This window comes from Seriola dumerili, unplaced genomic scaffold, assembly GCF_002260705.1.
Source record: "Seriola dumerili isolate Sdu_G_001 unplaced genomic scaffold, Sdu_1.0 BDQW01000149.1, whole genome shotgun sequence".
In the NCBI taxonomy this organism is placed as follows: Eukaryota; Metazoa; Chordata; class Actinopteri; order Carangiformes; family Carangidae; genus Seriola; species Seriola dumerili.
In genome coordinates, this window is record NW_019174404.1 from 4,400,435 (window position 1) to 4,426,079 (window position 25,645).

Here is a 25,645-nt window from a genome sequence, read left to right on the forward strand (position 1 = left end):
TGTTTTCAGGAAAAGCTCAAATATGATTAAATGAACAAATATTAGAAATGTAAAAAAATCACATAAAATAATCAAATAAAAAGACAAATATCAAAATGAGGATTTGGCATTCATTGTTTTTGATGGTCGCATATACATACATTTCTCATATTAATGTTTTACCATTATATACACGTTAAATAATCCTGGACTGTTATACATTTGATACTGAACTGACAGTCATACAAAATATACAATAGTTTCTATATGTCATAATTCTCAATCTTAAAGTCTTATTTCAGATTTTTAAAAAATAAAATTGTAAAATGTATAAAGACCATGGATGATTGATGTTGAATTGTGTCTGACTTTGATATGAAAACACGTCTTGGCTTAACTGAATTTTACATGAATCAGTGTAATTCAAGTTAAAAATGGACTGTCTAACCACAGATACAATGAGGAATGTAGGTAAATAAAAGCAAAAAATTAGAACTGCATGCCAAAATACAAGTAAAAAAATAATTGCAATGTAAGATATATTAAATGGGTTTTTTTTCTTTTTTCTTTACAAACTTTCGAGTTGCAAGCAAATTCACATGGTTATACTTCAGCATTTAACTTTGGTGCTATCCACTGACGGTTTCCTTCAGAGAAATACATCTTGTACACGCCACTGGCTGAACAGTTCACTCATACGGCAACGTCCACTGTGCAAAAAACTGTTTCTTCACCAAAGCTGCTCCTTAATCGACACAGCATTACACAGAGTATCATAGTGAGATGCTTGATCCTATGCGCTACACACAAAGATATTAACTGTGGATGACAACTGTTTTTCTGCAATACAAATGGATGACCAAGATTAGTTTTTTGCTCCCAACGTGATCGACCGTTTAGAGGATATCACTGTGATTCCTGTTCAGGTCATACTGATGCAAGAACACTGAGATGAAAACGCCCTGACAGCCAGCCTACACTGGAGGTGGTCCGTTCGTGTAGCTGAGCATCGGGTAGAAGGAATGGGCAAAGTTGTTGGACTGAGCGCAGTAGTCCTCCTCGGACAATGGCAGCAGGAAGGCAAGGACCACTAACAGGAGCAGGAAGAGCTGGAAAGGCAACGCGACCCAGAGGATGCGCCGCAGAAATGACGACCTACGAACCGTTGATGTCTCCGAGTCAGAAGGGAAGGAAGCGGATCCAGCGTCGCTGCGTGGCCTGCTCACACACACGCATCCACAACGCAGCACAGACTCAGGTTTAGTTACTCACATGGATAGCATATAAAATCCTGCTATCTGCTTTCTCATCTGAAGCCCTACTTTAAGAACTGTCTAACTATATTACAATAGCAACCTTAAATGTGCCAGCGTGTTCACAAAAATACACTCAGGAAAGATAACTAACATATTAAATTAGTCTGATTCAATAAATGTCACTTGAACTACATCATAATCTAATATCCCTCTCTCCATGCACTTTATTGTTCGGCTGTTTTCTACCAATTTTCAATCCAAATAAGATCTCAGTTCAGCAACAGAGGAACTGCATGGCAGTGCTTTAATGTAAGCACCGCGTTGAAAGACGCTGCCAACATGGTTCAAAGCTATGTTGGAACAATGTTTGACATTGTGATCTACATGCTGACTGAGACTGGGTGGATAAGCACATTTACAAAGACAGTCACAAAACAGTTGTCAAGGCATACACACAATTCTGCACTCAACAAATACATTTATCACGTGAGCTTGCATTCTTTTGCAAAGGGTGTTAGGATTAAAGACAAAGGGCATGCTGCAAGTATCAGCTGATATTTAGATTTTTTTTTTTAAAAAGGACTCTTTGAAAGTGTGTGTCCTGTTGAAAAATGCAAAGCATGCCGAGGCGAGAAGAGCACAGCCATTAGAAACAGCTTCTTTGATAAGGTAGTTTAGCTAAGCTGTTTCAAAAGGAATACTTTGGGAAATATGTTGATTAGCTTTCTTGCTGAGAGTTAGATGAGAAGATCAACACCACTGCATTAAATATGAAGTCAGAGACAGGAGATGGCTAGCCTAGCTTAGCATAAAGTCTAAGCTAGCCGTTTCCCCCTGCTTCCAGCTCTAAACTCTCAGCAAGAAAACAAATACGTTTCATACTAGTTATTTAATTGTATCATCATTTATTGTCACCATCACCCTCAAATAGCCTCAAAGATTAGAAGACACGATCAGTTAAAGGGAATTATTGTAAAGAATTTTACTTACTGTCAAAAACAATTCATTTATTTCTTTTAACTAGGAGAAAAAAAGACCTGCAGTACTCTAAAAACATGTTTAATTATGATGATCTGTGACTCCAGGAATGCATGGACATTAGTGATGTACACTTTACACTCAGGTTGTCTTATGTGGTGACTAAAAGTGCCCCTGTACCACTTCACAAAATGGAGACCTGAGAGGCAAGACTCACGGATGACAGACTGAGGGGTGGGGGGAGATGGTGGATAGTCAGTGAGATAGCAGCAGCAGCAGCAGCAGAAGAAGAAGAAGAAGAAATGTCACACACGAGAGAGTGAGCGAAAGAGTGAGCGAGAGAGAGAGAGAGAGAGAAACTTTCAGCCTTTGCATTGTTCATTGCAGACATTTACTGGCTCGGCAATTTGAGAGAAAAAGGAGTGTGTGTGCTCAGTAATAGCAAGGGAGAGTTAGACGTAGAAAAATATTTGTGTTATACGTAAGAAATGCCCTCTGGTTAGCGACATTAAGCAGCCGAGGACATCGGCGGAGAAGAGGCCTTGCACCATTCCTTGTCAAACTCGTATCAAGGATGTGTGGGCTGCCACTCACCTCATCACCTAGCCTACACAGAGTGTCTAGACTTACAGAAGATGATGGAATTCACTATCATGAGCTGCTAATCTGGCACGTACATTAAAAACTGAAATTTAATTATTATTTTTTTAGCTCTTCAAAACTCAGCTGTTGTTAAAGACTTGGGGAGGATTAGAAATCATGAATCAGCCTCCAAGTGCATCATGGGCTGATGAGTTCCATTATCTTCTGGGTGTGCTAGAAACCAACAGAAAGGTACCTGTGGTGTGGACTGCTCACAGAGGGTCCAGGCTGTGACAGACTACATTTGCCCCGTTGCTGTTTGCAATGAACAGGGGGAGGGGGGGGTAAAAGAAAGAAAGTATGTTTCAGTCCAGGCAAATCAAGACAAAGCTACCGATGAAAAGAAATCCCAAAATGAAAGAAGGGCAGCAACAAAATCATACGTGAAGGTGATAGATTTTGTAACCCGTGATAATAAGGAATCTGGCTTTTCAAAGTGCACAACTACTTTGAAGTGCTTTGGCTTGTGAGTGCAACAAAGTGACTGCAAATAGGAAGCTACAAATTATGCAATGTGATGCATGATTCTCTTTGGTAACAGTGATATTTAGTAACATACACATAGTATAAGCAGCGACATGCTTATTTGGACTGATCTTTAGATAAATAATAACTGTAAAAGTATTGCTTTCTCATTCTTGTAGCTTACAATATAAAACAAGTAAGATATCATGCTTACTACATCATAAAATCACACTTTCTATACTTCTTTTGTAATTTTAGCAGTTTCCTTCCAGCCAGTATTCCTAAGAATAACACTACAAGGATAAAAACTAGAGTGAGAGGAAATTAGAGGAAAGTGTATTGGAAGGAGAGGTTTACAGGATAGAATATTTCAGTAAGGAAATACTGGAGGTGAAAAGTAAGAACTGAAAAAGTCTACCAAGAAGAGGAAGGAAGAAATAAAAAAGTTAGAAAAAAGGATTCCCCACTTTTCTAGCAGGATTTGCTCTGGGAATAGAAAACATGCAAGAGTGAGTAAAAGGCTGGGAGAAGTTCAGAATTCAGAGGGGGTGAGTGTTGAGGTTGTGGAGGTGTAGAAAAGTGTGAGGAGAGATCTTGGGATGACGGGGGTGAATCTGGACTTCGATGGGGCATTCGGGGCACAAGTTACTATATGCACTGTCTCAAAGGGGTTACCAAACACCTGGCTTCTTATAGAGCAGCATGTACAGGTAGGTGTGAACGTTACCGATCGTCGGCGACTTGGCGTGCTCCGTCCTGACACAGGACTGAGGGATCCGGATGTGTCCAGATCATCAGCAGAAGACCAAGAAGACAGATCCTGTCAAAGGAAACGTTTACAGAGAGAGATAGAGAAAGCGAGACAGTGAGAGATACCTTAGATTTCAGGAAGTGGTGGGCAAACAAAAGCCCATTGAGTGTGGATTTAAACCCAGTAAAAACACACAGTTACATATAATGGGATCCTGTAAAATCTCACTTCGTCATTTTTAATCAACGCAAGTATTTAGTTTTCATGTACAGTCTCACATTCATACAGGTAACATGGGCATGTATATAATAAGTGAAGATCTACCTGTTGGCTGCTTGTGATGTCCAGAATCTTGGCTAACTCTCTGAGGTCTCTGGTTACTTCTTTTAGCAGCAGTTTAAGGCGGTTCCCAATAACATGAACCTTCTCCTTAGCCTCCAGGCAGTCGCTGCCCTGAGAGTTGACCAGCAACTGGAGGGACATGTCTTGTAGTGAGGCGACTTTAAGCTGGGAGTCCAGCAGCTCCTGGCGGATTTGCTGAACAATGGGGATTATAAATTTAAAATGTAGATTCAATAACAATAGAAGCAAAAGAAATATTGCTTGCATTTAAAATAAGTGTATTTTGATCCATATTGTTTAATCAGGATGTAAATTTTTTGCCTTATATTTATAGTGTTTAACTTATTTAACTTATAAATGATAAGGTAATAGTTTTGTACCGTAAGTGTTTTATGATGCTCATGGAGAGTGTCACTGTCCTGGATGGGGTCGATGGGAACCACCTCATTCCTCCTGCGGTCGATGTTTTCCAACCAGAGCAGCAGACCGTGGCTCATCTCATGGAAGTCCTATTGATCAGATGTACATGAGGAATGTAGAGATTCCAACTATTGTATATGTATATGGAATTTTATAATTACAGATTTGTCCTAAGAAGACATCTGAACTTGCCCATTATGGTTCCCGTTTTAAGATAACGACGGGCTACTTACTTGACATTGCATGAGGGCTTCCTGTAATGAAGACCTCCACTCCTCCAGTGAGCTGCCCAGTTTGTCCCAGTGGTTGTTCATGTCTTTCAGTTTGGCCTGTAGCTCTCGGGACTCCTCTGTGTCTGTCTGCACAAACTCAGTACTGCACAGGTTGATGGAAAGCACAATAGCCTTGCGCTTCTCGTACGCCTTCTGCAGCTCCTGTAGACAAACATTTACATTTCACAATTGATGAACGCAATCTGATATACGTACTTGGTTTCAAATGTGTAAGCCAGTGAAGATGAGTGAAAGGATCAAGTATGTTGAAACCTTTTATTCATTTGCAGACTGTGAGGTAGTCAGTTGAGGAGCAGATGAAAAATGATAAACATAGAAAAGAGTATTACGAAAAACAGCAATACCTTGAGCTTTTTGATGCGCAGCTCAATCGTCTGGATGTCTGTGCTGAGGTCCAGCCTCCGCTGCTGCTCCAGCTCATCCTCCGTCTCTCCCAGCCAAGTCCAAACATTGTTCAGGTCAGAGTTCAGCTGCTGCCACTGCTGCTGGCTCTGCTTTGTGCGCATCTCTTTGCTGAGGTCCTGAGCCTGCAGGAGCTCCCAGCGTTCAATCACTCCTGGGGTGCAGAGTGCAAGTGAGTTGGTGTAAAAGACAAGTAGGTCATGATACAAATTCTTTCATCCCACTGGATATAACATTTACCTTTCAACCTTTTCCTTTCATATACATTAATCTAAATGAATGGATGTAGGATCGGGTGTGGTGTAGTGTTACCTGATGTCTGGGATTCTGAGCTACTGGGATCTGCCAGTCCAGACACTGTGTCTTCTTCCTCCTTGAGCTCAAAGCCCATCCTCTTCACTGTGTCAATGCTGCCACGGCACTCACCCAGCAGCCGCATCTACAGAATGCATGTGTTAGGTTACAGGTTTTATGTTACATAGTAAAAGCAGTGTAAGCTAATTTTATTTAATAATTCTAAGTACAAAAAGTAAGAACAGTACTGAAGGTGAAAGTAATAATGGTGGCTGGTGGTAAGCTAACAAAATATGGCTGGATATTATTTAAAAACATAAAGTAAACACTTTTTTAACACTGTTTTAAGGTCTTATACCAATGTGTTGGTTGTTAAACTGCATATAAATACACAAAGCAGAATTAATTATGATTTTATTTACAGTTCAGTGCAAAAATAAATGATGCCGTGGTAATTGTGCCTGTACATCCCATCTAACTGTAAAAGTGACACATACGTATCCCATGTATGAAGCATCCAGCTCTGTGCTTGTGGGAGTGCGGCTGCGGCTGCTATCCGACTGCTGCAGGTGGAAACGGCTGACGTCCAGAGGGTGAACATGTGAGTCTGTAGAGGGAACCTCCCCTGTTGACACAACATCAACTGGTCATCTTTTCAGCACATGATTAAATATTCAATAATAATGGTAACGTGAAATATGCTTAACAACCCAAGAAGAGGGAAAGACCCCGTTCAGACAGAGAAAGCAAAGACAAATGATTTGAAGGTAGTAAGCAGGAATGCAGATTGGTTATCCCAACCACTTGTCACTCATCGCAGTTTACAAGTGATTGATGCTGCATTTCCTAAAAAAGTTGAACTTTTCTCCTCCTGTTCTGTGGCAAAAAAAAAAAAAAAGCGCCTCATCGCATTGGTGCCGTGTCCTGTTTGTATCAGGCGTACAGCATTCAAAGCAATGTGCCTCTGTGTGAACGGAGCCTATGGAAATTTTACTTTAAACAAATCTGCAATCGCTTTAGCGAGAAGTTCAGACTTGATCACCGTGACAATAAAACAACATGCACATCAAAAAAATCCAAAGAGGTTAGCTACACAGCACACTGCAAGTCAAACAAAAGTAAGAAAGCCAGTTAGAAAGAAGGGTTAGGCTGAATTCCATTTCAGTTCTGCTCAATTGGAGACGAAAGAAGAACCAATTGATGGGATGAAAATGGAATTGACCCTATCCCCCAGGGTTAGAAAGTGCTGCCATTGGTTACAGTGTGTGCCCAACATGTAGATAAGAGAGGAAATAAACACAAATCAAAGACCAAGCCTAGTCTATAAGTGTGGTATAAGTGAGCATCTGTTATTTCTGGCCCCAAACACTTGTGGCATGCTGGGGTCTGCTGTTGCCTACCAGTGGAGGACCTCAGTGTTTGTTCTGTTAGTTTAACATAGGCCTCAGGGCTCTCTGGGATCACTACATCTGGAAGAAACATTATACAGTACACACATTCAGCAGTGGGCATTACACTGTTTGACTCCATGAACTGATTAGTGTTGGCATTCACCTGCTGTTCTTAACTTTAGTTCGATCCACCACCAAATGGATGGAGTTTGTCACAAAGATAAGTCAATCATAGAAAAAAAACACTGCGCTGACATTCTTGTGTCTAAATCTTTTAGTCCCTAACGACTCACTCTGTATAGTTCTCCGTTAAAGCAGCTGTAAATGCTTTTCTTTAATTAAGTCCAAGTAGAGAACTTTTCCTTTTATTTCTGGCTTCTAGAAAGGTCAAGAGTTGAGACTCTGTCAACATCATTTCGCAAGTTCCAGTGTCATGCTCATGTACACACAGATGGACTGACTCATGATGAAACAGGAGTTTGAACTTTGGTTCAAAATATCTCTTTTTTCTAACTTTAATATTTCCTTTTATTTCTCAAAAACAACTTTTGCAAGTATGTATTGACAGATTTACCATTCATACAATCAACAAACAACAAGTTTTAATTTTAATTTTAATTTTATCAGAACATATAGTGTGTGTGGAATCTAACCTGACAAGGTGGAAGCAGGGCGCTGGATGAAGTCTCCCTCCTCACTCTGCTGCTCTCTCAGGGCCCTGCTGGCGCTCTCCAGGCCTCGGCTGAGGTCGTAGTCATGGTCCCACTCCAGGGGGATGGAGTCCACACTGGCAGGGGTGTCCCTGCCCGAGCGCTCCGTCCGGAGCTGGGCCGCCAGGGAGGCAGAGCGGCCGGAGGAGGGCAGAGGTGACAGGAAGCCATCCCCCAAACGTTCACTCCATGGCAGGCTGGACAAATCACCAGGCTCGTCCAGCTCCAGCTCACGGTCCGAGAATGACACTTCAGTATCATCATCTGCAAGCTGAAAAAAAAAAAAAAAAAGAGTGCGTACTGAGAATTTGAGTGCTAGACTCTTTTGAGGCCTGGAATCAAGCCACAATAGATACTGAACAGATTAGTAAAACACATTAAATCTGTTTTTATTCTCAGATCTTACGGGAAGACGAATGAGTTTCTTGTAGTACCGCTCCACTCGACCAAACACTTCCTGACAGTAGCGTTGTAGCTCTTCCAGCTCCTCCTCGATGACGGCAGCATCCAGAGGCTCGCTCTTCTCTATCAGTGCCTCTCCCTTGTGGAAGATGTGTTCGATCTTGGCTGTTGTCAGGGAAATCTCCTGCTGGAATGACTTTGGGATTGGAGGGAGAAGAGCACAGATAAACAAGTCCTCATTAATTTTGTTTTTCAAGCCAAACAATGATTTCTTTCACAGTCTTATTTTCAAAATGCAGATGTTCATTTCCTGATTTCATTTACCAATTTTAATTTTCAGTATGACTTGGGCAATATTAGCTTTGCAATGTCAGTCTAGCTGTTTTTATATATATGTATATATATATATATATATATATATGATGATTATGGTGTAAAGGTAGTTCAAAAGTACAGAAGTCCTTCCATAGTTTTCTATACATATTAAGAGCAAATTCTCTCAGTGCATATTAAGGCCTTTCACTCTGTAGTAAGACCTTTGACCTTTGATCACCAAATTCTGATCAGTTCATCTTTAAGTCCATGTGAATGTTTGTGATAGATTTGTAGAAATTTCCTCAATGCGTTACTGAGATCTTGCGTTCGAGAGAATGGGATGCACATATGTACGTATGGACGGACAACATGAAAACATAATGCCTCCAGCCATGGCTGTTGCCGGTGTGAAGTATGCTGCGCAAATACTTCTCAGACCATCGGTCAGAAATATGGTGACAAACTTACCCTGAGTTGTTTGATCTTGGCCTGAATGTCACACTCAGAGAAGTGTTCGATGTTTGTCAGCTGCAGGTCCATCTCTGTCAGCCACACCAAGATGCCATCTCTGGCTGTCTCAAACTCCTCCCTCTGACTAATAAAGTGCTACACATTGAAATAGAGATGCTGCTGTTAGAATAATCTACATAGTACAGGATGTTAAGATTTAAATTACTGTATGTGTGAAGACTTCTCTGTGGCTTCATTAGTCTGATTTAACATGCAGACAAACAAGCAAAATACACAGATGCTACCATGTAAACTAAAGGTGAGACAGAAGTTTAGAAATGCACGTGAAAGAATACATTTTACATAAAAAAAATCAAGAAAATGTAATAATACATATGATTGTACCTTAAGCCTACGAAGGATGGATGCCACCCTCTTCTGCAGGTTGTCCCATCGCTGATTGGCATCATGGGCCATCTCCCTCAGACGACAGGACGAGTCAGTGCGGTTTTCTCTGGCCAGGCGGCGATATTGCTTGTTGATTAACTCCAGCTGGGTCAGGCTTTCATGGACTTGCCTCTGGAAGGCCTACGGAAGCACAGGATTTTATTAATGTGGTAATAACCAACAGCACCATCCTGTTTCCTGTTTCAGTTTTTTTTTTTTTTTTTTTTAAGTTATATTTTTGGGCACTGTTGCCTTTTGATAGTTTAATGGGTGATAGACAGGAAATGCAGGGAGGGAGAGAGGGGATGACATGCAGCAAAGGGCAGACTGGGGTCAGACTCAATCCCACGGTCGCTGCGGTTCGGACTAAGCCCTTGTGGTACGCGCTCTACCAGCTGAGCCACCGAGGCGCCCCTCAGTTTAAATGGTTGTGATTTCCATGGTTCATTTTCAAAGTATCTGTACCTCAAATTTCTTTAGTTCCTCTTTGGCTACAGTGTACAGCACACCAGAGGAGTTGGGCAGAGCAGCAGTCTTTTCTGAAGTGGCCAGCCACTCCTCGAATCGTGCAAAGTCATCTAGGAATTTCTGCCATAAACGCCACGTCTCCTCAATCCTAACAAAGGGAAACATTTGGGAAAAGTTAAATCAGTTAGGTAAGTGTAATATTTACACAGAATAATGAGACTTGTTCTGCATCCACACATATCTCACATCAACCTCATCTACTCACTTGAGTCTCCTCTCCATAGACAAGGCACAGATGCTCCGCCAGCGGCGATCAAGGCTACGAGTTGCCTGCTGGATGGAGTCGCACTCTGCATCCGTGGCGCAGGCGTCACAGTCGTGCAGAAGCACCTCGCATAGATTCAGCACAGACGCCACTCCTGTGCTGTGTTTCTCTATGTCACGCTGAAGCTCCTGAGAGGCAAGAAACAGACAGAGATTATGAATGTGTGTGTGTGTGTGTGTGTGTGTGTGTGTGTGTGTGTGTGTGTGTAAACAATAAGAGAGTGAAACAAAGGGAGGGGGAGATGGAAATAATAACATAGCATAAAATAAAAACGATGACTTTGGATTGGTTGAGTCAATCGAATAAACCCTCCATAAATCAATATAAAAACATAATTAATTCTCAAAAGAGTTCTTGATGAAGCTGTCCCACTCATTCAAGTTGCCTTCTTTAATTTATTACTGGTGTATTGGAACAGTTACCGTTCCACATGTAGTAAATCAGTGTTTCTCTATTTGAAGAGAAAGAAGGAAGTGTTGAAAAGGATGTATGAAAAAAATGGAATTCAATATCTCTTTGCAAAAACAATTGCGTTCAAAAACTTGTGAAACTACTCAGCACTTGCTTGTGGTTTCAGGTTAACAGTGGATTGCGACAACAATATAATAAAATCTTTAATGTAGTATTGCACATATTTTAAGCACAGTACAGTGTATTAGGTTACCTGCTGCAGATCGAGCTTCCTCTGAATCTCCTGGAAGTCACAGGCGTCATAGGCGATGGGCTTAGACAGCTCAGTCTCGATGTGGGCGAGCCAGGAGCGCAGGCTGCTCATATTCTTATCCAGCTGCTGCACGGCCACCAGAGTTTCTCTCAGCTTCTTCACTCTATTCACAACATTTATGAAATTCTGTCAGTGCAAACTAATGCCAGATACTCAAACAAGAAATGAAAACAGTAAAGTAACGTTTCAGGACTGTTGACGCTACTCAGGTGCGTCCGTCTCTTTACCTGGCTCCAATGAGATCCAGGAGGTGCTGCCAGCGGTCGCTGACTTTGCCGAGTTTTTGTTCAATCTCAGTAGCTTTGTTCTGGTGACTGGCTCTGGCCAGACGCTCTCCCAGCTGGTTCAGCTGTAACTTGTTCTCCTCAGCCACAGTGATCTCTTCCTGGTAGTCCTGGTTGGCCAATGTGATACAACCAGCGCGTAAAGCAAGAGATTCAAAATGACAATTGGTCAGTGTCAAAGGTTTTCCATTTGTTGCTGTATATTACATAAATAAAACTAAGGAGGCATTAATGTTACTGTTTGCTATGTGTTTATGAGCAATGAATATGTAAGATTCAAGATACAGAAAAGTAAAGCTATTATGGCTGAAAAATCAAACTGCATTTTTAAAAACAACTAACAGTGAGACAGTGGATTTCCTGAGTACAATTATTTATTACAATATTTTCTGTTAAAGTTATTATATACAAATATTCAGGCAAGTTTCTATTTACCTTGCGAAGCTTCTCGATCATCTCCTCAATACTGATGTCACCATTTTGGGAGACCTTGCTCTCCATGTTGGTGAGCCACTCGCAGAGCTCCTTGTACTTCTCATTGAATACAGTCCACTCATTCAGCTTCTCACTCACCTGCTGCCTGCGCAGGGACAGCTGCACAACAATATATAAACAGTTAAGTGCATCGTTGTTAAAAGTGCATATAATCAATCAATGCATGGTAAATTGCAAAGAAAAGTAAGTAAATGTCGGAATGTCTACAAAGGAAGCACTGTGGCAGAGATGACTGCACTCTAACTGATTCATTTGCACAAAGCAGCGAGTGTGTGCTTCTGTGTGTTTCCTGTGCGTGTATTTTATCTCCTCCACACAGGATGCAACTCTGAAAAAAACTGGCTTTGAAGTTTCTGAAACCAAGTTAACTTTGCATGGTAAAGCGACTGATGCAGACAGAACAGTTCCTTTGTAAAACTTATGTTGAAATGTATGTTAAGTTTATATTCATCTGGCTCTAACTTTTCTTTTACAGCTGTGCAAGTCAATATGAGTAAAACTGAAGATGAAATCCCTTTGTTTTATAAGTGCAAATCTATGTGTGAATGTTCTCTTTTTCATAAAATTCAGTTGCATTTTTGACATTCATCAGTCTTGGATTTGGTCTTGTATCTATATGGTAATCAGCTGTATTTGATGGAGGCTCACTGACACCATCCAGAAGTATAACAGTCAGGATTATAATTTAGTTTGACACTAGCACCACCGTCTGGTATCTCAGGGGACTGCAATGGCAAGAGTGTAAAATAGTGACACAAGTTACAGTCATTTATAATGACTACACCCTGACTGAAAATCTAATCTAAAGAAGTAGCAGTAAACTCTAATTTAAAGAAATCCATCAGTAGCTGTACAGAGCACACAGTACAGTTCAGAAAATCCTCCATGTGGATGTAGAGCACAGTACCTGGTGGCAGATTTCATCCCACTGTCGATGCAGAAGCTCAATTCGCTCCTGCAGCACAGAAAGGTCCTCAGCGCTGATGTAACAAGACAGTGACTCTCTCAGTACAGTCAGGTGAGCCAGATCCCCCGTCCAGCCATCAAATGTATTCTCCAGGTCCTGTTGTTCAGAAAAGAGTGATGTTATTTAAAAAAGTATTTGTAAATCTTGCAGAGAGAACTTTCACCAACATGTCGAGACCTGAGAAACAATGTCAAGCTCAACAGATGATTCTACACTTGATGGGTCAAGATCCCGAAAGCAACGTTTATTTTCAGTCTTTTGCTACTGGTAGTTTCAGTTTCCCCTTGTTCTCCACTTTCCACTTCCATTTCCGTTACCTTGCAGCGCATCTGCTCAGCTTGCAGATCCTCATGGTGATCAGGGAGAGGCTGGGAGAGCTGCCGTTTGAAGGCTCGAAGTTTTTCCAGTGATCCACCAATACCTCTTTCACACCTCTCCCAGTCCTGTACATGACATGATATATCCACACACACGACACACAGTGGTTGGAACTGAATCAAAACTACTTGTATACAACTTAAATGTTCTACAAGGGTCTCATTTAAAAAAAAACTAGCTGGTTGTGCCTCTTTGTGAGAAATTAGAAAAAAGAAAAGAAAAATATACAAACTTCTGCCGATAATGCAAAATGTTCCTAAAAGGTAAAACATTTACAGTATCCCTTCAAGGTCTCCGGAAGGTTCCTGTGCTCTACAAGCTGCTGGCAATTTGTCTGGTGTACCTTTAACAGGGTGGCAAGCTCTTTCTTCTGTTCGTCCAGGCAGATGCTGGCATGTTTCCATCGCTCTTGGATATCAGTAAGCTCTGTCTGCAGGGCCATCTCTGCCCGGCTATCAGCCGACAGGAGCAGTTGTCTGCCAGCCTCGACTGTCAGGATGTAGCTGCCCTGTTGACGCTGCAGCACTTTTTCCTTCAGCTGTACCAGAAAGCACAGTCACTCAGATAAAGTCATATCAGATGGGCAGGGTCTATCACACCAAGAACAATGACACTGTTTCAATATCTTAAGCCCCTTTTACACCAAATCTGCATCAGTCCCTGGTGTAGTGTCGCTATTGTACTTCAGTGCTTTCCAAGAAAGTTCATCCTCTCCTCCTCACTCAAGATTTTGATCTAAGAGGATCTCTGCCAGGATTCACTGCATAGTACGTCTTCCTGACAAAGATCCGCTGGGATTAAAACATTAATCAATACAGGGAATAAATGCCAGTTCTGTGGAGATTAGAGGGTGGAGTCATCACAAAATGGTTCTGTCCTGCGCTAGCCAGATATATCTAAGATTTGTACTCTGTAAGCTTTTACATTATGTACCTGGACAGCGTCCAGCATGGAGCGGGCTTGTTGCAGAGGCACTGTAGTCCCCGCCTGAAGGGCCTCTGCAGGGTGGGACACCTCCACCAGCCATTTGCGTAGCTTCTCCACCATTTCTCTGTAGCGCTGCCACTGACGGATCAGACCATCAATTATGCCGCGCCTCTGTTGAGCACGGCGGACAACGCCCTGCCACTGGTTACTCAGCAGAGTCAACTTCAGGTTGAACTCATCTCTGCGAGAGAGAGGAGAGAGAGAGAGAGAGAGAGAGAGAGAGAGAGAGAGAGAGAGAGGAATGATAATAAGTAAAATTTGTAATGCATTTTTGTGGTAAACAAAGAGCAATGGATTTATCACGTCTAACAATCTTCCACTTATTGATAAATAGACTAAACACAGCATGGATTTGGGCTTTACCTGTCATCTACCTGACCCTGCTCTAACATCCGCTGTCCATCACTGATGATAGAGTGGAGGATCTGTTGGCGACTGAACATCTCAGCTTGGAACAACTGGAAGACAATAAATCAATGATTAATAAATGGGAACTTGTAATTAATAAGCTAATTCAAGTTTTCTTTTCTTTAATAAGGACTCTGACCTCATGGGCTTTTTGCTGCTCGATCAAACTCTGGTAGTTCCCAGAAATTTCCACAGCCAGATTCTCTTCAGTTTGGACCAAGAACTCCATCCATGTTTCACACTTCTCCAGGAAGGTCTGCTGCTGCAGCAGGAAGGACTGAAGTTTGCTGCAAAGAAGCAAACAGCAAGAGAAGAACAAAATAAAGACATCAGCTTTTACTGGACATCTGTGGAGTTCATTCTTTTGTTTTAAAGTCTGTTTATTGTCTTGTAACTGTACTTGAAGGACCAAATTTATTACAGGAGTCTTAGGAATATAAGAAACGTTTGTGTGTCATACCTGAATCTCTCTGTGGTCTGTGCTGAGGCTGCTGACCAGCTCCTGTTGAGATTCTGCATGCGTTTGATCTCTGTATCGTTGAGAGGGAGCCGATAACCGAGCTCATTAAGACGCTCTAATTCAGGGGCCATACTGCTGAATTTCAGCATGAGCCTCTGCAGGAGGACAAGGGAGAAATGTTAATTCAGGACAATCAGGTAAGTTGATTTGTTTAAGTAACTGACAAAAAGAAAACAAAAAAACAAACCTTGAGATCCTCCATGCGGTCCTGGATTACTGTCAGGTCGGTGGAGCCGTTGGGATCTTGCACTTTCAGAGCCTCCTCCGCTTCAACTAACCAGGATCCCAATGAATCCAATTGATCATTAAAGGTTTCATAATCTTGAACTCCAGTCTGTTGTGGGAGAGAGACATCAGCAACTCACAAGTGTAAAATTCATGATGAATGAGTGACGAATCTTTTTCCTTTTACCTGCAGGGTGGTGAGCTGTCTGGTAAGGGCCTGTTCCACAGCAGAAAGCCGCTGGGTGAGAGAGAGGTGATCTGACTGGATGTTAGATGCTGCAGAAGTGTCCACCTGCTGTTTCAGCTGATCTCCCAGTTCTTGGAGAACTTGCAAGGAGGCCTGCACTGGAGCTTGGGACCGGAGCAGCTCCTGAGGCAAAGCATCCATAACATTCACTTTTCAAAATGCTTTCCATCTTGCAACAACAGAGAAACATGGCGAAATCCTTACAGGTGGCATAGATTTAAAACAATTCAACACCGGGCACAGCTGTGGCCTCACTCACGCTGTATTCTTGGATCCAGTCGGACACCTCCTCATCAGAGATGTCCTTGCTGCAGGTGGTCTTGAGTAGCTGGTCTGCCTTTTCCTCCTGCCGCTGGATGCTGCTGCAGCTCTGCTCATAAAGCTCCTTGTAGCGCTGCCACAGCTGAAGCAGAGCCTTGCTGCTTCTCAGACGCTCCGCAATCTCCTCGAGTAAGCCGGTCCATCTGAGTGCAAACATTACAAGAGTGTATATATAAATATAATAGGTTAAACATCTGGTTGCACCTTAAGACAGGTGTATGGATTTTACTGAAATAAAAATAATATAGCTAAAAAAAAAGTTAAAGTTCAGTGAGGCCACCTTGCATTGACATCCTTGAGGGCATTGTTTAGGGAGTCTGACACTGAAGGGTGACACTCCTTCAGCAGTTGGTGGGTCACAGCACCAAACTTTCTCAAGCTGCTCTCCTGTTTCTCCAGTTCCTCTTGCAAATCCTGTACAGATAACAAACAACACATGGCTTAATTCACCAGCATTGATAAAACATGGCATAAAAAATGAATTCAGAAACAATCCGGGAATGAATAAGATGAATATGAACTTCTTCGAAACAAGAATCAGAAACACATTCTAATGCAATAATGCAATTAATACAAATTTGTCTTGTTGACAACAGCAAACAGACACCTTGTCATCCTAACATACCTGCAGACTCTGCACCTGCAGCTGAACAGCCTCCAGGGAGCCTGTGAGGAGGCGAAAACGAGACACGGAGTACCTTCCCTCCATCAGGTAGCCATTGATCTCCTCTGAAGCACGCTTGTAAAGACTCCACTGATCCAGCACCGACTTCAAACTGATCTTTAGTTGTCCTATCTGTTAGAGGTGAAATAAAAGAGCAGAGTTCAGCAGAATAAATGGGTGTAACCAAAGTGCCACATTAAAAAACAGAGTGAAAGGAGAACAGGAGAGCTTACCAAGTGATCCAGGTTAGCCCAGGTGTGATTGACACACTGGAGTGTCTCCATGACGATAGCACAGGCCTCATCGGTCTTGTTCTGGACAAGGGCACAGCCCTGCTCCTCCACCCGCTCTAGTTCTTTCTCTTTTTCCTTCACCAACTCCTCCATTTCCTAAAAGTTAGTAATCATTTTCATATGATAAAAAAAAACATGGACTCAAAAAGGTGTAATAAATCAGTAATAAATCAGTAATACATCAGCAATGGCACAGTAAAAGAAGCCTACCTGACAGTCTTTGAGAGCATTCTGCACCGATGTCAAATCCTCTATCCGGTGTTTCCTCTTCAGCTTTTCCTCTTGAGTTGCCATCCAGGACTTCAGGGCCTGAATGCTGCTCTCGTATTCCAGCCACATTTCCAAAAGGCTCTCCAGGAACTGGATCTGTAAGTAAGTAAGTTATACATATTTTATACATGACTTTGCACTAATAAATGACAATGGTTGTTATTCTTTCAGTAACAGTATCATTGCCTATGGCCTCACCCTCTCATTGATGCGGCCTTGGAGGATCTGCCAGCGTCTGTTCATGGCTCCGAGGCGCTCAGCAAAGTCTGTCTTATCACTGCGCTTGCTCTCCACATCCTGACCACTGATCTGCAGCACTGACTGGTTGACAAAGTCCACAGTCAGCTGCTTGCAGCTTAAATCTACTCTGAAGCCCTAAAGTGAGGAAACAACAGTAGATTGATCAAAATTAAAGATTTATAACTTGCATCGTAGATCACCATTATAACCACATCAGCAAAATTACACGCAAGATATACAAAAATATTGCTCTGTCTTTACACCCTGAAAAAGTGAAAACAAATTTTCATCTTTGAAATAAATGAAATATTGAAAATATATGTCGCTGCCACACATTGGTCTTAAAGTCCAAAGTGCCATAAATGTATCAATCAATGTGTATGATAAGTCAATTACCTTGTATTTTTGCAAGTAGTCTTGAATCACATTTGACCCCACAGCACTTTTGAGGTTTTCTTCATCTTCCTCAATGACATTCTCCATCAAGGAGATCCAGTTAAACAGCTCAGAAATGGCATGACGGGAGGCCAACTTCTCCATTTGGATCTGAGAAGAAATTAAATCAGTTGGTCTTGCTTATTAAACATCCAGGAAGAAAAAAAGGCAAGTGCTGCCAGTTTGAGGTCAACCTTGACTGAAAACTTTCTGTATACAAGTGAAGCAGCAGAAAGAAGTAATCCTATTTGCCCTTGAGCAGCTAAGCCTGTCCACTCTGGCTGCATGTGACGATACCTGATGCAGCTTCTCCTGGACCACTGGGATGCGTGTGAGCAGCTCAGTCCACTGTGTGTCAATGCGTCCCAGGTCAGACCGCAGCACCACTGTGTCCACTTTCTTCAGTCGCAGCAGCTGGTTGCCCTCGGTTACCACTGAGCTCTTCAGGCTGGACTTGCCCTCAACTTCCTTTGAAAACTCCTGAGACAGACAATGACAGGACTCATCAACTGGTAGACAATCAAAAGTAAACATATTATGCAGGATTATGATTCTACATACAGCACTTTTACCAGTAACGCTATTACTGCAAATGATACAGCTGGACTTTGGTACCTAAGCACTGCACTGCAGCCGCACACTCTTCCTAAATAGTTAGGGTGGGATAAATGCACTGGAGTAATGTCCCCACAGAGATTAATAAACTGTGACGACAGTAAATGAGATTCATATTTACATACACACTGGGCATGTAGAAATAACCTGCAAGTTTCCCCACACATACGTATCTTTACAAAAGTGGCACTACTGCGTGTCCAGCCTTATCAAGTCTTAGTTGTGGGCAGCTCCAACAGTAGCAATACTGTTGCTGGAGCCGGAATCTCTGGATCAATACAAGAACAAACACAAATCAGAAAAAGAACATTGTCTGCAGCCTCACAAGGAAAGCAGAGAGGTGGTCTCGGACACTTTCCAGCTCCTGTGGCACTAACACCGCCTGCGTGTTCCAAAACTCCAGGCGCTCCAGAGCAGACTGCAGCCACTCGCTGAGCTCTGCACACTCCCTCTGATACCTGAAAGAAACAAAGAACAATGCCATGAGATTACACTGATTTTAGGGAATCTGAAAAACATCATTACTTGTACATGATGCCTAAAGTGACATATTATTCTATAATGTGTTTCTGACCTGGTCCAGTGTTTTAAGATGGCCTCCAGGCGCTGCAGTTCCTTGTTGACCTTGTCAGTATTGTTGAGCCAGTGTTCCCCCAGCAGTGCGAGTTGATTCTCCAGTGCAGGACAACACACTGACAGCAAGAGGTGTTTGCCCTCATCCAGCACCTGGTGGAGCTTGTGTTGGTGCTCTGTCAGTTTCCCCTTCAGACCCTTTACAGAGAATTGAAGAGGAGAAGACACAAAGAAATCACAAACGACGTGAGAGACGTGGGGCTTGTAACTGCTGTGACACCTGCTGAGAAATCCCACCCAAAAAACTGTTTCCCATTTTATTAAAATTCATCATAAGATTATTATGCCATATCCTAAAATCTGATCTGATGTCACTTTGTACCTGATACAACGAGATTCTGTCCATGAGCCTTTCTTCCGTCTCCTCCACCAGACCAACAGAGGGGATGTTTCCTTCAACTGCCTCCAACTGTCGGTTTAGACTCTGGTAATCCTGCACCAAGCGGCACCAAGTCTGATAAAGAGTTAATAAATAAAAAACACATAGAACAGTTGAAATCGAAACAGCTGATAATTAAACATTAGTCGTTGACCACTATTAATAAAATCGAAACAGCTGATAATTAAACATTAGCATTTTTGTGAGGATGTCCAAACCACTAAAAGGCCCGATTAGTCTTCAGATAGATTACTGAAAAAACATTGTATTACTGCTCCACTTTAACAACTATATGCACCTGTGTTTTTATGTGCACCTTGTATTTTATGTATCTATATATTGTGTGAGCCTTGTACGCAGCTGTGTGCAGCACATCTCATCTCATCATGGTAAACATTAACTGTGTTTTTCTCTCTCACCTCCAGGATACACTCGAGCTCCACTCCTTTACTGTGTGCCTCTTTGAGGACGCTCTGAGCCTCAGCCAGTGTCTCCTCCAGGACTTGGCTCTCTTTGGGAAGCATCAGGCCACTGATTTTCCTGAAGTATGTTTCTGTTAGAATCATATGGGACTCCAGACCCTGGAAGAACTCCTACGAAACACAATCAGACAGAAACAAACACACCAATGACCAGTTCTGTTTTTCTCTTAGCAGTTTGTGTCCAGTACTGCTAACATTAGGTTCAGCGTTTCACACCTTTGGGAATAACCATTCGTTAAACCTACTAACTAAGCAGAGCTCCAAGTTGACCAAACCTTATGTTTGTCGAGGTGATTCTGGACTTCCTCCACAGAGCTGGCAATGATCCTCTGATCAGCAGCCATCTTGTCCTTAGCTGTATCCACCAGGTCGGTCAGGTCCTGCAGTGCACGCTCATACTGCTCCTTCAGAGCCATGTTCTGGTTCAGCCCGCTGCGCCGGGAACCCACGGTCATCACCAGCTCTTCATAAGAATCCTGAAAAACACATACAGACGATATTGTTTTTTTTCCATTTTATTTAATATTTGTTTTGCTAAAATGATCAATTTCATGTCGTATACTTTTAATAGTCTTGTCTTCATTGCCGTTAAATCCTCATTAATTGTAACATAATGTAAACGTATGTGAGACATAACAATGTCCACATTGTACAGATAAAACTTGACCCAGCATCATGTATACTTTGTTCTGCTAGATTTACGTTTTGCAAAGTTTACTTTAACAAAGCAATGAATCTAAAATGAAGATAAGACACCTGTGGAGAAGCTTTCAGTGCCAGCTGTGTGTGATTACCTGGAGTTTCAGTATTTTGTTTGTTGATATCTGATCGGCTTGCAGTGCTGCTCCTCTGGCTTTGATCTCTGCGATTCTCTGTTCAAAGTCTTTCAGGCTCTCCTCTGCACTGGCGATGACCTAAGAGAGATAAATGACACGAATGAACGACATTCTCTGTAAGCCTCGAGGAGACGAGGGGAATGTGTGCGCATGCTTGTCTATACTAAAGCTCGTATTACCTCCAGCTGTTTTGAGGCTGGTCTGTCCATGGCTCCAGCTAAGGCCTGTAGGATCTGGCACTTTGTCTCAATTAAAGCAGTTTGGAGAAGCTGTAGCTCAGTCTATAAAGACAGAACACAATTCATGGTGCATTTACATAATGTATAGGATCCACAGTGTGTTAAAATATATGGGTATTTATTGTTTTCTGTTGGTGTTTCTCTTTCTGCTTATTATAGGTGCAATAAAATAAACTTGAGCAAATCTTAGTGTAGATATACATGAATATTTTGGAAGTGAAGTATAAAAACCTGGTAGGCTGTGAGTTCATGTGCTCTGGTCCTCATGTGGTCACAGCGTTGTGCCAGAGCACAACCCAGAGCTCCTAATCTCTCTTTCAGGCACTCAAGGTTGTCCTCCAGCAGCGCCCGGTCTTCATGTCTCAAACTTGAAGACCCAGCTAGCAGAGCCTGGCTGAGCTTCACCTCCTCCGTCATGTGCATCACATCGTTTTCTAATGTCTGCAGGGAAGATCAGAAACAAAGATCAGCTCAGACTGTTTTACTCTAAAAATGATTTTACTTCAAAATTACAAGATTACATCTGTTTCATTTACTTTTATTAGACATCCAGAAACCTAAATATTCAACTTCTGCAGCATACCATATGCACTGATCATCTTGTTGCAGAAATTTTTCCTTGTTTTTATCGAGATGTCACATGAAAATGAGGCTGACATGATTTGTTATTTTTAAGCCTTCTTGAATAATTAAATTACACAATTAATGACACTCTCTGGGGATGAAGCCTGATTGTACCTCTTGCTTTTCTAGCTGGGTCTCTGCGTTTTCAGCCAGCAGCACTGAGCCAGAGAAGACGTTGTTCTCCACACCATCCAGCCAGGAGGAGGTGGATGACACAGCTGTGTAGAGCTGCTGTTCCATCTGCGCCACCTGTGTCTCACCGCCACCGGGCTACGTACACACAAGTGTTGCAAATTCCTCGTTTAACAAAATATTTAAATCTTGCAATGTGAGGCATTGTAATGTGCATCATTGATATGGAAATAATAAAAACCTGAGTGGTCATGTCTTCTATTGTCTGTCTGAAGCTGTCATACAGAGTCTTCAGGGAGGATTTGTCCGCTTGTGTTTCTCCTTTGAACAATGAGCCAGCTGTGGTCACACGAGAGGCTCTGGAATAAACCTGCGAAAAAAAACGTACAGCAGTCTCCAAGTTTATACATTAACAACAGCAATGAAAATATACCCTGTCTCTACTACTGCTTCTGCCAAGGATAATAACAGAACAGTTTGTACCAGCTGCTTGTGGTCCTGATCCAGAGTTTTCTGTAGGAGCTGCAGTTTTGTTTTCAGCTCTAATCTCAGGCTCTCCCATCTCTGCCTCATCTGTTCTCGTGCAGCCTGAGTTTCCCTCTCAACCAAAGCTGCTGCTGAAAACGGCTCTGTTGTACTGCACAGAAACATGAATTAATTAATCTTCCATTTAGAAATTTGCCACATGGATTGGCACATACATTACCTTAACATCTCACCATTCAGTGCTATACTGTATATGTAGGTAAGTGTGGTATAGTAGGATGTAAAATACCTGGCACTGCTGGGCGAGGCCTGCTGGATGAGAATCTCCTCTCCTCTGCTAGCAACTGACTGAAGCAGCTTTTTCTGCTCTGCAAGTTGCTCCTCCAGCTCCTGAAGAGCAAACATGCAATACCACAACACTGGTTAGACTGGACTTAACATTTCATAAAACAGCTTCTGAAACACTATTATCATCGTGGTAGAATGGTATGAAGACATTTTTATTTATATAATTAAGACAGTATTTTTATTTTATTGTTTAAAGATAGGTACAATTTCCCAATAAAAGTTTGCTGCAGTAGGCCCAGGTAAAATCTATCTAACAAAAAACAGTTTGAGAGAGGATATTTAAGTTTCTGTATTGCAATATCTAGTGTTCATAGAAGGGTTAAAAAAAAATGTGAAAATGTACCCTCTGTCTTTGAAGACTGTCCTGGTGCTGTTGGGTTCGTGTGGTCCGGGCCTGGGCCAGCCAGTCCTGCACACTGGGACTCTGTGAGAGACTGGAGTCTGACTCACTGTCCTCCTGCTCCTGCAGAGAGCCCTTTAGGACCAGATACTACATGATTAAACAAAACTAATTCAAGAAACACTCATCAGCAAGGAAACAGGAGCATCAAATGCAGCAACTGTATTTTGAAGTTTTGCAAATTTATCAGTGGACATATAAAACTGTTAAATCAAAGAGATGCCACCAGCTGTAGGATAAACATAAAATATTCTCCTAGATGAACTAGTGGACAGAAAACAAAGAGACTGAATTGAATGAACCTAATGTATTTTAAAGTTTTAATAAATAGGTATGTCAACATTTGAAGCCTGTAGCACCTCACCTGGATGTTACTCTGCTTGTCTTGTAGCATCCTCTGCAGCTCCAACAGGCCGCCCTTCAAAGTGCGTAACTTCCTGCCCAACTGCTCCGATTCCTCTCTGGTCTCTGTCCGACCCTCCAGCAGCAGGTTCTCACTGTGCATGGACAGCTCTGACAGGGCCAACACCTTCTCTTCAATCTCCAGCAGCATGTTCTGCAGGAGCAGGAGAAGAGAGGCCAGCTCAAACATGGTCTCTCAGCACCTACAGCAGCTCCAGTTCTGGCTGAACCCCCTACACCAGCAGCTTTCCCGCGCCACAGGACAGGGAGCGCTCTCCCTGTGTTTTCATCCTTGGCCCACCTCTCCGGCCTCGCCTCTTGTGCACCATATTACCACTAATCCTTCACACTTCATGCTCTGCAACATACATACTCTCGTTCAAATTCAAAAGCAATTATCCTGTGCAGAAGACCATGGTGAATGTCCAGACCGGTCAGGGACACCGATCAGAAAATGATGTTCCAATGTTTGAAGAAATATTTGTTTTCTGACAGCATAGCCACAACTCAAGCGATAGCTTCAGCAGGTTTTTCAAAGGCAGAGAGTAACTCTCCCTCCCTCCCGCCTTACCCTCCCCGTTCTCTAGGATTCCCCTACTTGGATATTCTAGCAGCTTTACCAACAACACCAATCCCAACAGTAGGATCTATTAATCGTCTGAAAGCCACAGCCCCTGACTGCTCCGCCCTATGCCTCTAACAGGCCCCTGTCACACAGAGACATCTGCATAATCTTCTTAAGACTAGTGCTACAGTCGCTTAGGAGCCCAGCCATCTGAATGCCCCTCTAACTCTGCTAATGCTCTTGTTTACTCACTGAAAGGTTCCTGCCCCCCTGGGATGATCCATATGTGATAAGGGAAACAACTGAAGTATAAGACGGATATAAATAATCCACTGCCAATTTAGCGTCAGGATGAGGACCAGAGACAATGACTGACCACCTGGAAAACAGTTCTCCAGAGCTTCCTGTGTCATTCCCACACAATCTGCTACATAAGTAACATCAAACTCATATTCATAAATCCATTCATATTCTTAATTAATATGGTAATTCAAATGTGTATATTGCATTCACTACTCTGAGTGGACAGCAGGGGGAGGTCTTACTTGACATTCAGCGAGCTGATCCTCCATGTCTGTCTCCTCCAGAGGTTTAGGTTCGAGGATGGAGGTAACGGCACTGCGCATTCTGATCAACCACTGGTCCAGTCCATCTGCCTGGGTCTGATAGAACTGTATGGCCTGTTCCTGACGTTGACCCTCCAGTCGGTCACTAACGCGCTCCTGGAACAGAGCACATCACATTTTACTTATCACATGAACTTACTATTACCTACTATTAGTGGCCACACACTTTCATAAGTTTCACAAAAACTACCTCCAATAGTTGTTGTTTCCCTGAAGCCTTCATGTGGATGGTGGCCATCCTCTCAGCCAACACAGCGAGGGAGGACTGCATGGCCAGCTGGTCAGCCATGTCCGAGTCCACAGCATCAGAGGCCAGATCCTCTGTGAAGCTCGTCTGCAGCCTGTCTATTTCCTCCTGCACACTCTGAATCTCGTCTATCAGACCCTGCAGAAAGTTACAGCACGGTAGGTGTTCAGTTTATTTTCATTTCTGAGTTGACCAGAGGTAAGTATTATTTCTTATTAATGCAGATACTGTGCCATACAATACGTGTTCAAAATTAAAAATCCGGATATCATAGACAGAGTAGTAAGTCCCATAACAAACTAAATTAATACTAAAGGGACAGTGATGTAATGTAAACTACGATTTTATAAATGCAAAACAAAATGATAAGAGAGGCCCATATATCCTACACAGACCTGCATAATTAGTTAGTTCGTTGGTTAGACATATCTTCAGCTTCACCACATATGAAGCGTTAAAAACAGTACGATACAGGTTGGTAGACAATACAGAACAACTGTGAGTTCACGCAACAGAAACACAGATTTAAATAAAAACATAATTCAAACGACGTAAATACAAGTACAGGACGCACCTCATGGGCCTTTATGTGGCTATCTGGGCTTTTATCTGCCTCCAGAGGCTCGCTCAGTTTGGCCTCCAGAGCCTCCATTTTAGAAGAGATTGACTGGAGTGAACCCTGGTAATGCTGTTGTTTTTCCAGAGCTTCATATAGAGACCTCTGCTTCTCGCTGATCTGTTTGAAGACCAGTTGCACAATGTAAAAGTGCTAGGCCTGAAAACATGATAACAGCGACTGACAATCAATAAATCATCAAGCTGACATCTTGTATTATTCACATA

The 25,645-nt window shown here is 42.4% G+C and overlaps 1 protein-coding gene across 1 annotated transcript in view; it reads right to left on the bottom strand.

Moving 5' to 3' along the window:
- Positions 1–108: 108 nt before the first annotated feature.
- Positions 109–25,645, bottom strand: part of syne1 (spectrin repeat containing nuclear envelope protein 1) — a 76,855-nt gene continuing 51,318 nt past the window's right edge. Inside the window, exons 93-144 of the mRNA XM_022750757.1 lie at positions 25,377–25,538; positions 24,746–24,940; positions 24,475–24,651; positions 23,327–23,518; positions 22,906–23,037; positions 22,504–22,604; positions 22,212–22,365; positions 21,970–22,098; positions 21,711–21,866; positions 21,204–21,413; positions 20,913–21,014; positions 20,692–20,811; positions 20,173–20,373; positions 19,835–20,008; positions 19,359–19,490; positions 18,978–19,174; positions 18,729–18,861; positions 18,086–18,268; positions 17,750–17,899; positions 17,312–17,488; positions 17,054–17,209; positions 16,784–16,939; positions 16,512–16,682; positions 16,167–16,300; positions 15,825–16,029; positions 15,506–15,688; positions 15,281–15,427; positions 15,034–15,188; positions 14,713–14,860; positions 14,529–14,623; positions 14,112–14,346; positions 13,522–13,716; positions 13,118–13,243; positions 12,741–12,896; positions 11,774–11,932; positions 11,282–11,448; positions 10,995–11,157; positions 10,271–10,458; positions 10,003–10,153; positions 9,496–9,678; positions 9,109–9,246; positions 8,330–8,521; positions 7,867–8,194; positions 6,320–6,447; positions 5,841–5,967; positions 5,471–5,682; positions 5,067–5,267; positions 4,794–4,922; positions 4,396–4,608; positions 4,048–4,140; positions 3,052–3,110; positions 109–1,188 (exon numbers count right to left, since the gene is read on the bottom strand). Of these exons, the coding sequence (XP_022606478.1) occupies positions 954–1,188; positions 3,052–3,110; positions 4,048–4,140; positions 4,396–4,608; positions 4,794–4,922; positions 5,067–5,267; positions 5,471–5,682; positions 5,841–5,967; positions 6,320–6,447; positions 7,867–8,194; positions 8,330–8,521; positions 9,109–9,246; positions 9,496–9,678; positions 10,003–10,153; positions 10,271–10,458; positions 10,995–11,157; positions 11,282–11,448; positions 11,774–11,932; positions 12,741–12,896; positions 13,118–13,243; positions 13,522–13,716; positions 14,112–14,346; positions 14,529–14,623; positions 14,713–14,860; positions 15,034–15,188; positions 15,281–15,427; positions 15,506–15,688; positions 15,825–16,029; positions 16,167–16,300; positions 16,512–16,682; positions 16,784–16,939; positions 17,054–17,209; positions 17,312–17,488; positions 17,750–17,899; positions 18,086–18,268; positions 18,729–18,861; positions 18,978–19,174; positions 19,359–19,490; positions 19,835–20,008; positions 20,173–20,373; positions 20,692–20,811; positions 20,913–21,014; positions 21,204–21,413; positions 21,711–21,866; positions 21,970–22,098; positions 22,212–22,365; positions 22,504–22,604; positions 22,906–23,037; positions 23,327–23,518; positions 24,475–24,651; positions 24,746–24,940; positions 25,377–25,538 (8,505 nt within the window). The 3' untranslated portion in view covers positions 109–953. The remainder of the gene's footprint in view (positions 1,189–3,051; positions 3,111–4,047; positions 4,141–4,395; positions 4,609–4,793; positions 4,923–5,066; positions 5,268–5,470; positions 5,683–5,840; positions 5,968–6,319; positions 6,448–7,866; positions 8,195–8,329; positions 8,522–9,108; positions 9,247–9,495; positions 9,679–10,002; positions 10,154–10,270; positions 10,459–10,994; positions 11,158–11,281; positions 11,449–11,773; positions 11,933–12,740; positions 12,897–13,117; positions 13,244–13,521; positions 13,717–14,111; positions 14,347–14,528; positions 14,624–14,712; positions 14,861–15,033; positions 15,189–15,280; positions 15,428–15,505; positions 15,689–15,824; positions 16,030–16,166; positions 16,301–16,511; positions 16,683–16,783; positions 16,940–17,053; positions 17,210–17,311; positions 17,489–17,749; positions 17,900–18,085; positions 18,269–18,728; positions 18,862–18,977; positions 19,175–19,358; positions 19,491–19,834; positions 20,009–20,172; positions 20,374–20,691; positions 20,812–20,912; positions 21,015–21,203; positions 21,414–21,710; positions 21,867–21,969; positions 22,099–22,211; positions 22,366–22,503; positions 22,605–22,905; positions 23,038–23,326; positions 23,519–24,474; positions 24,652–24,745; positions 24,941–25,376; positions 25,539–25,645) is intronic.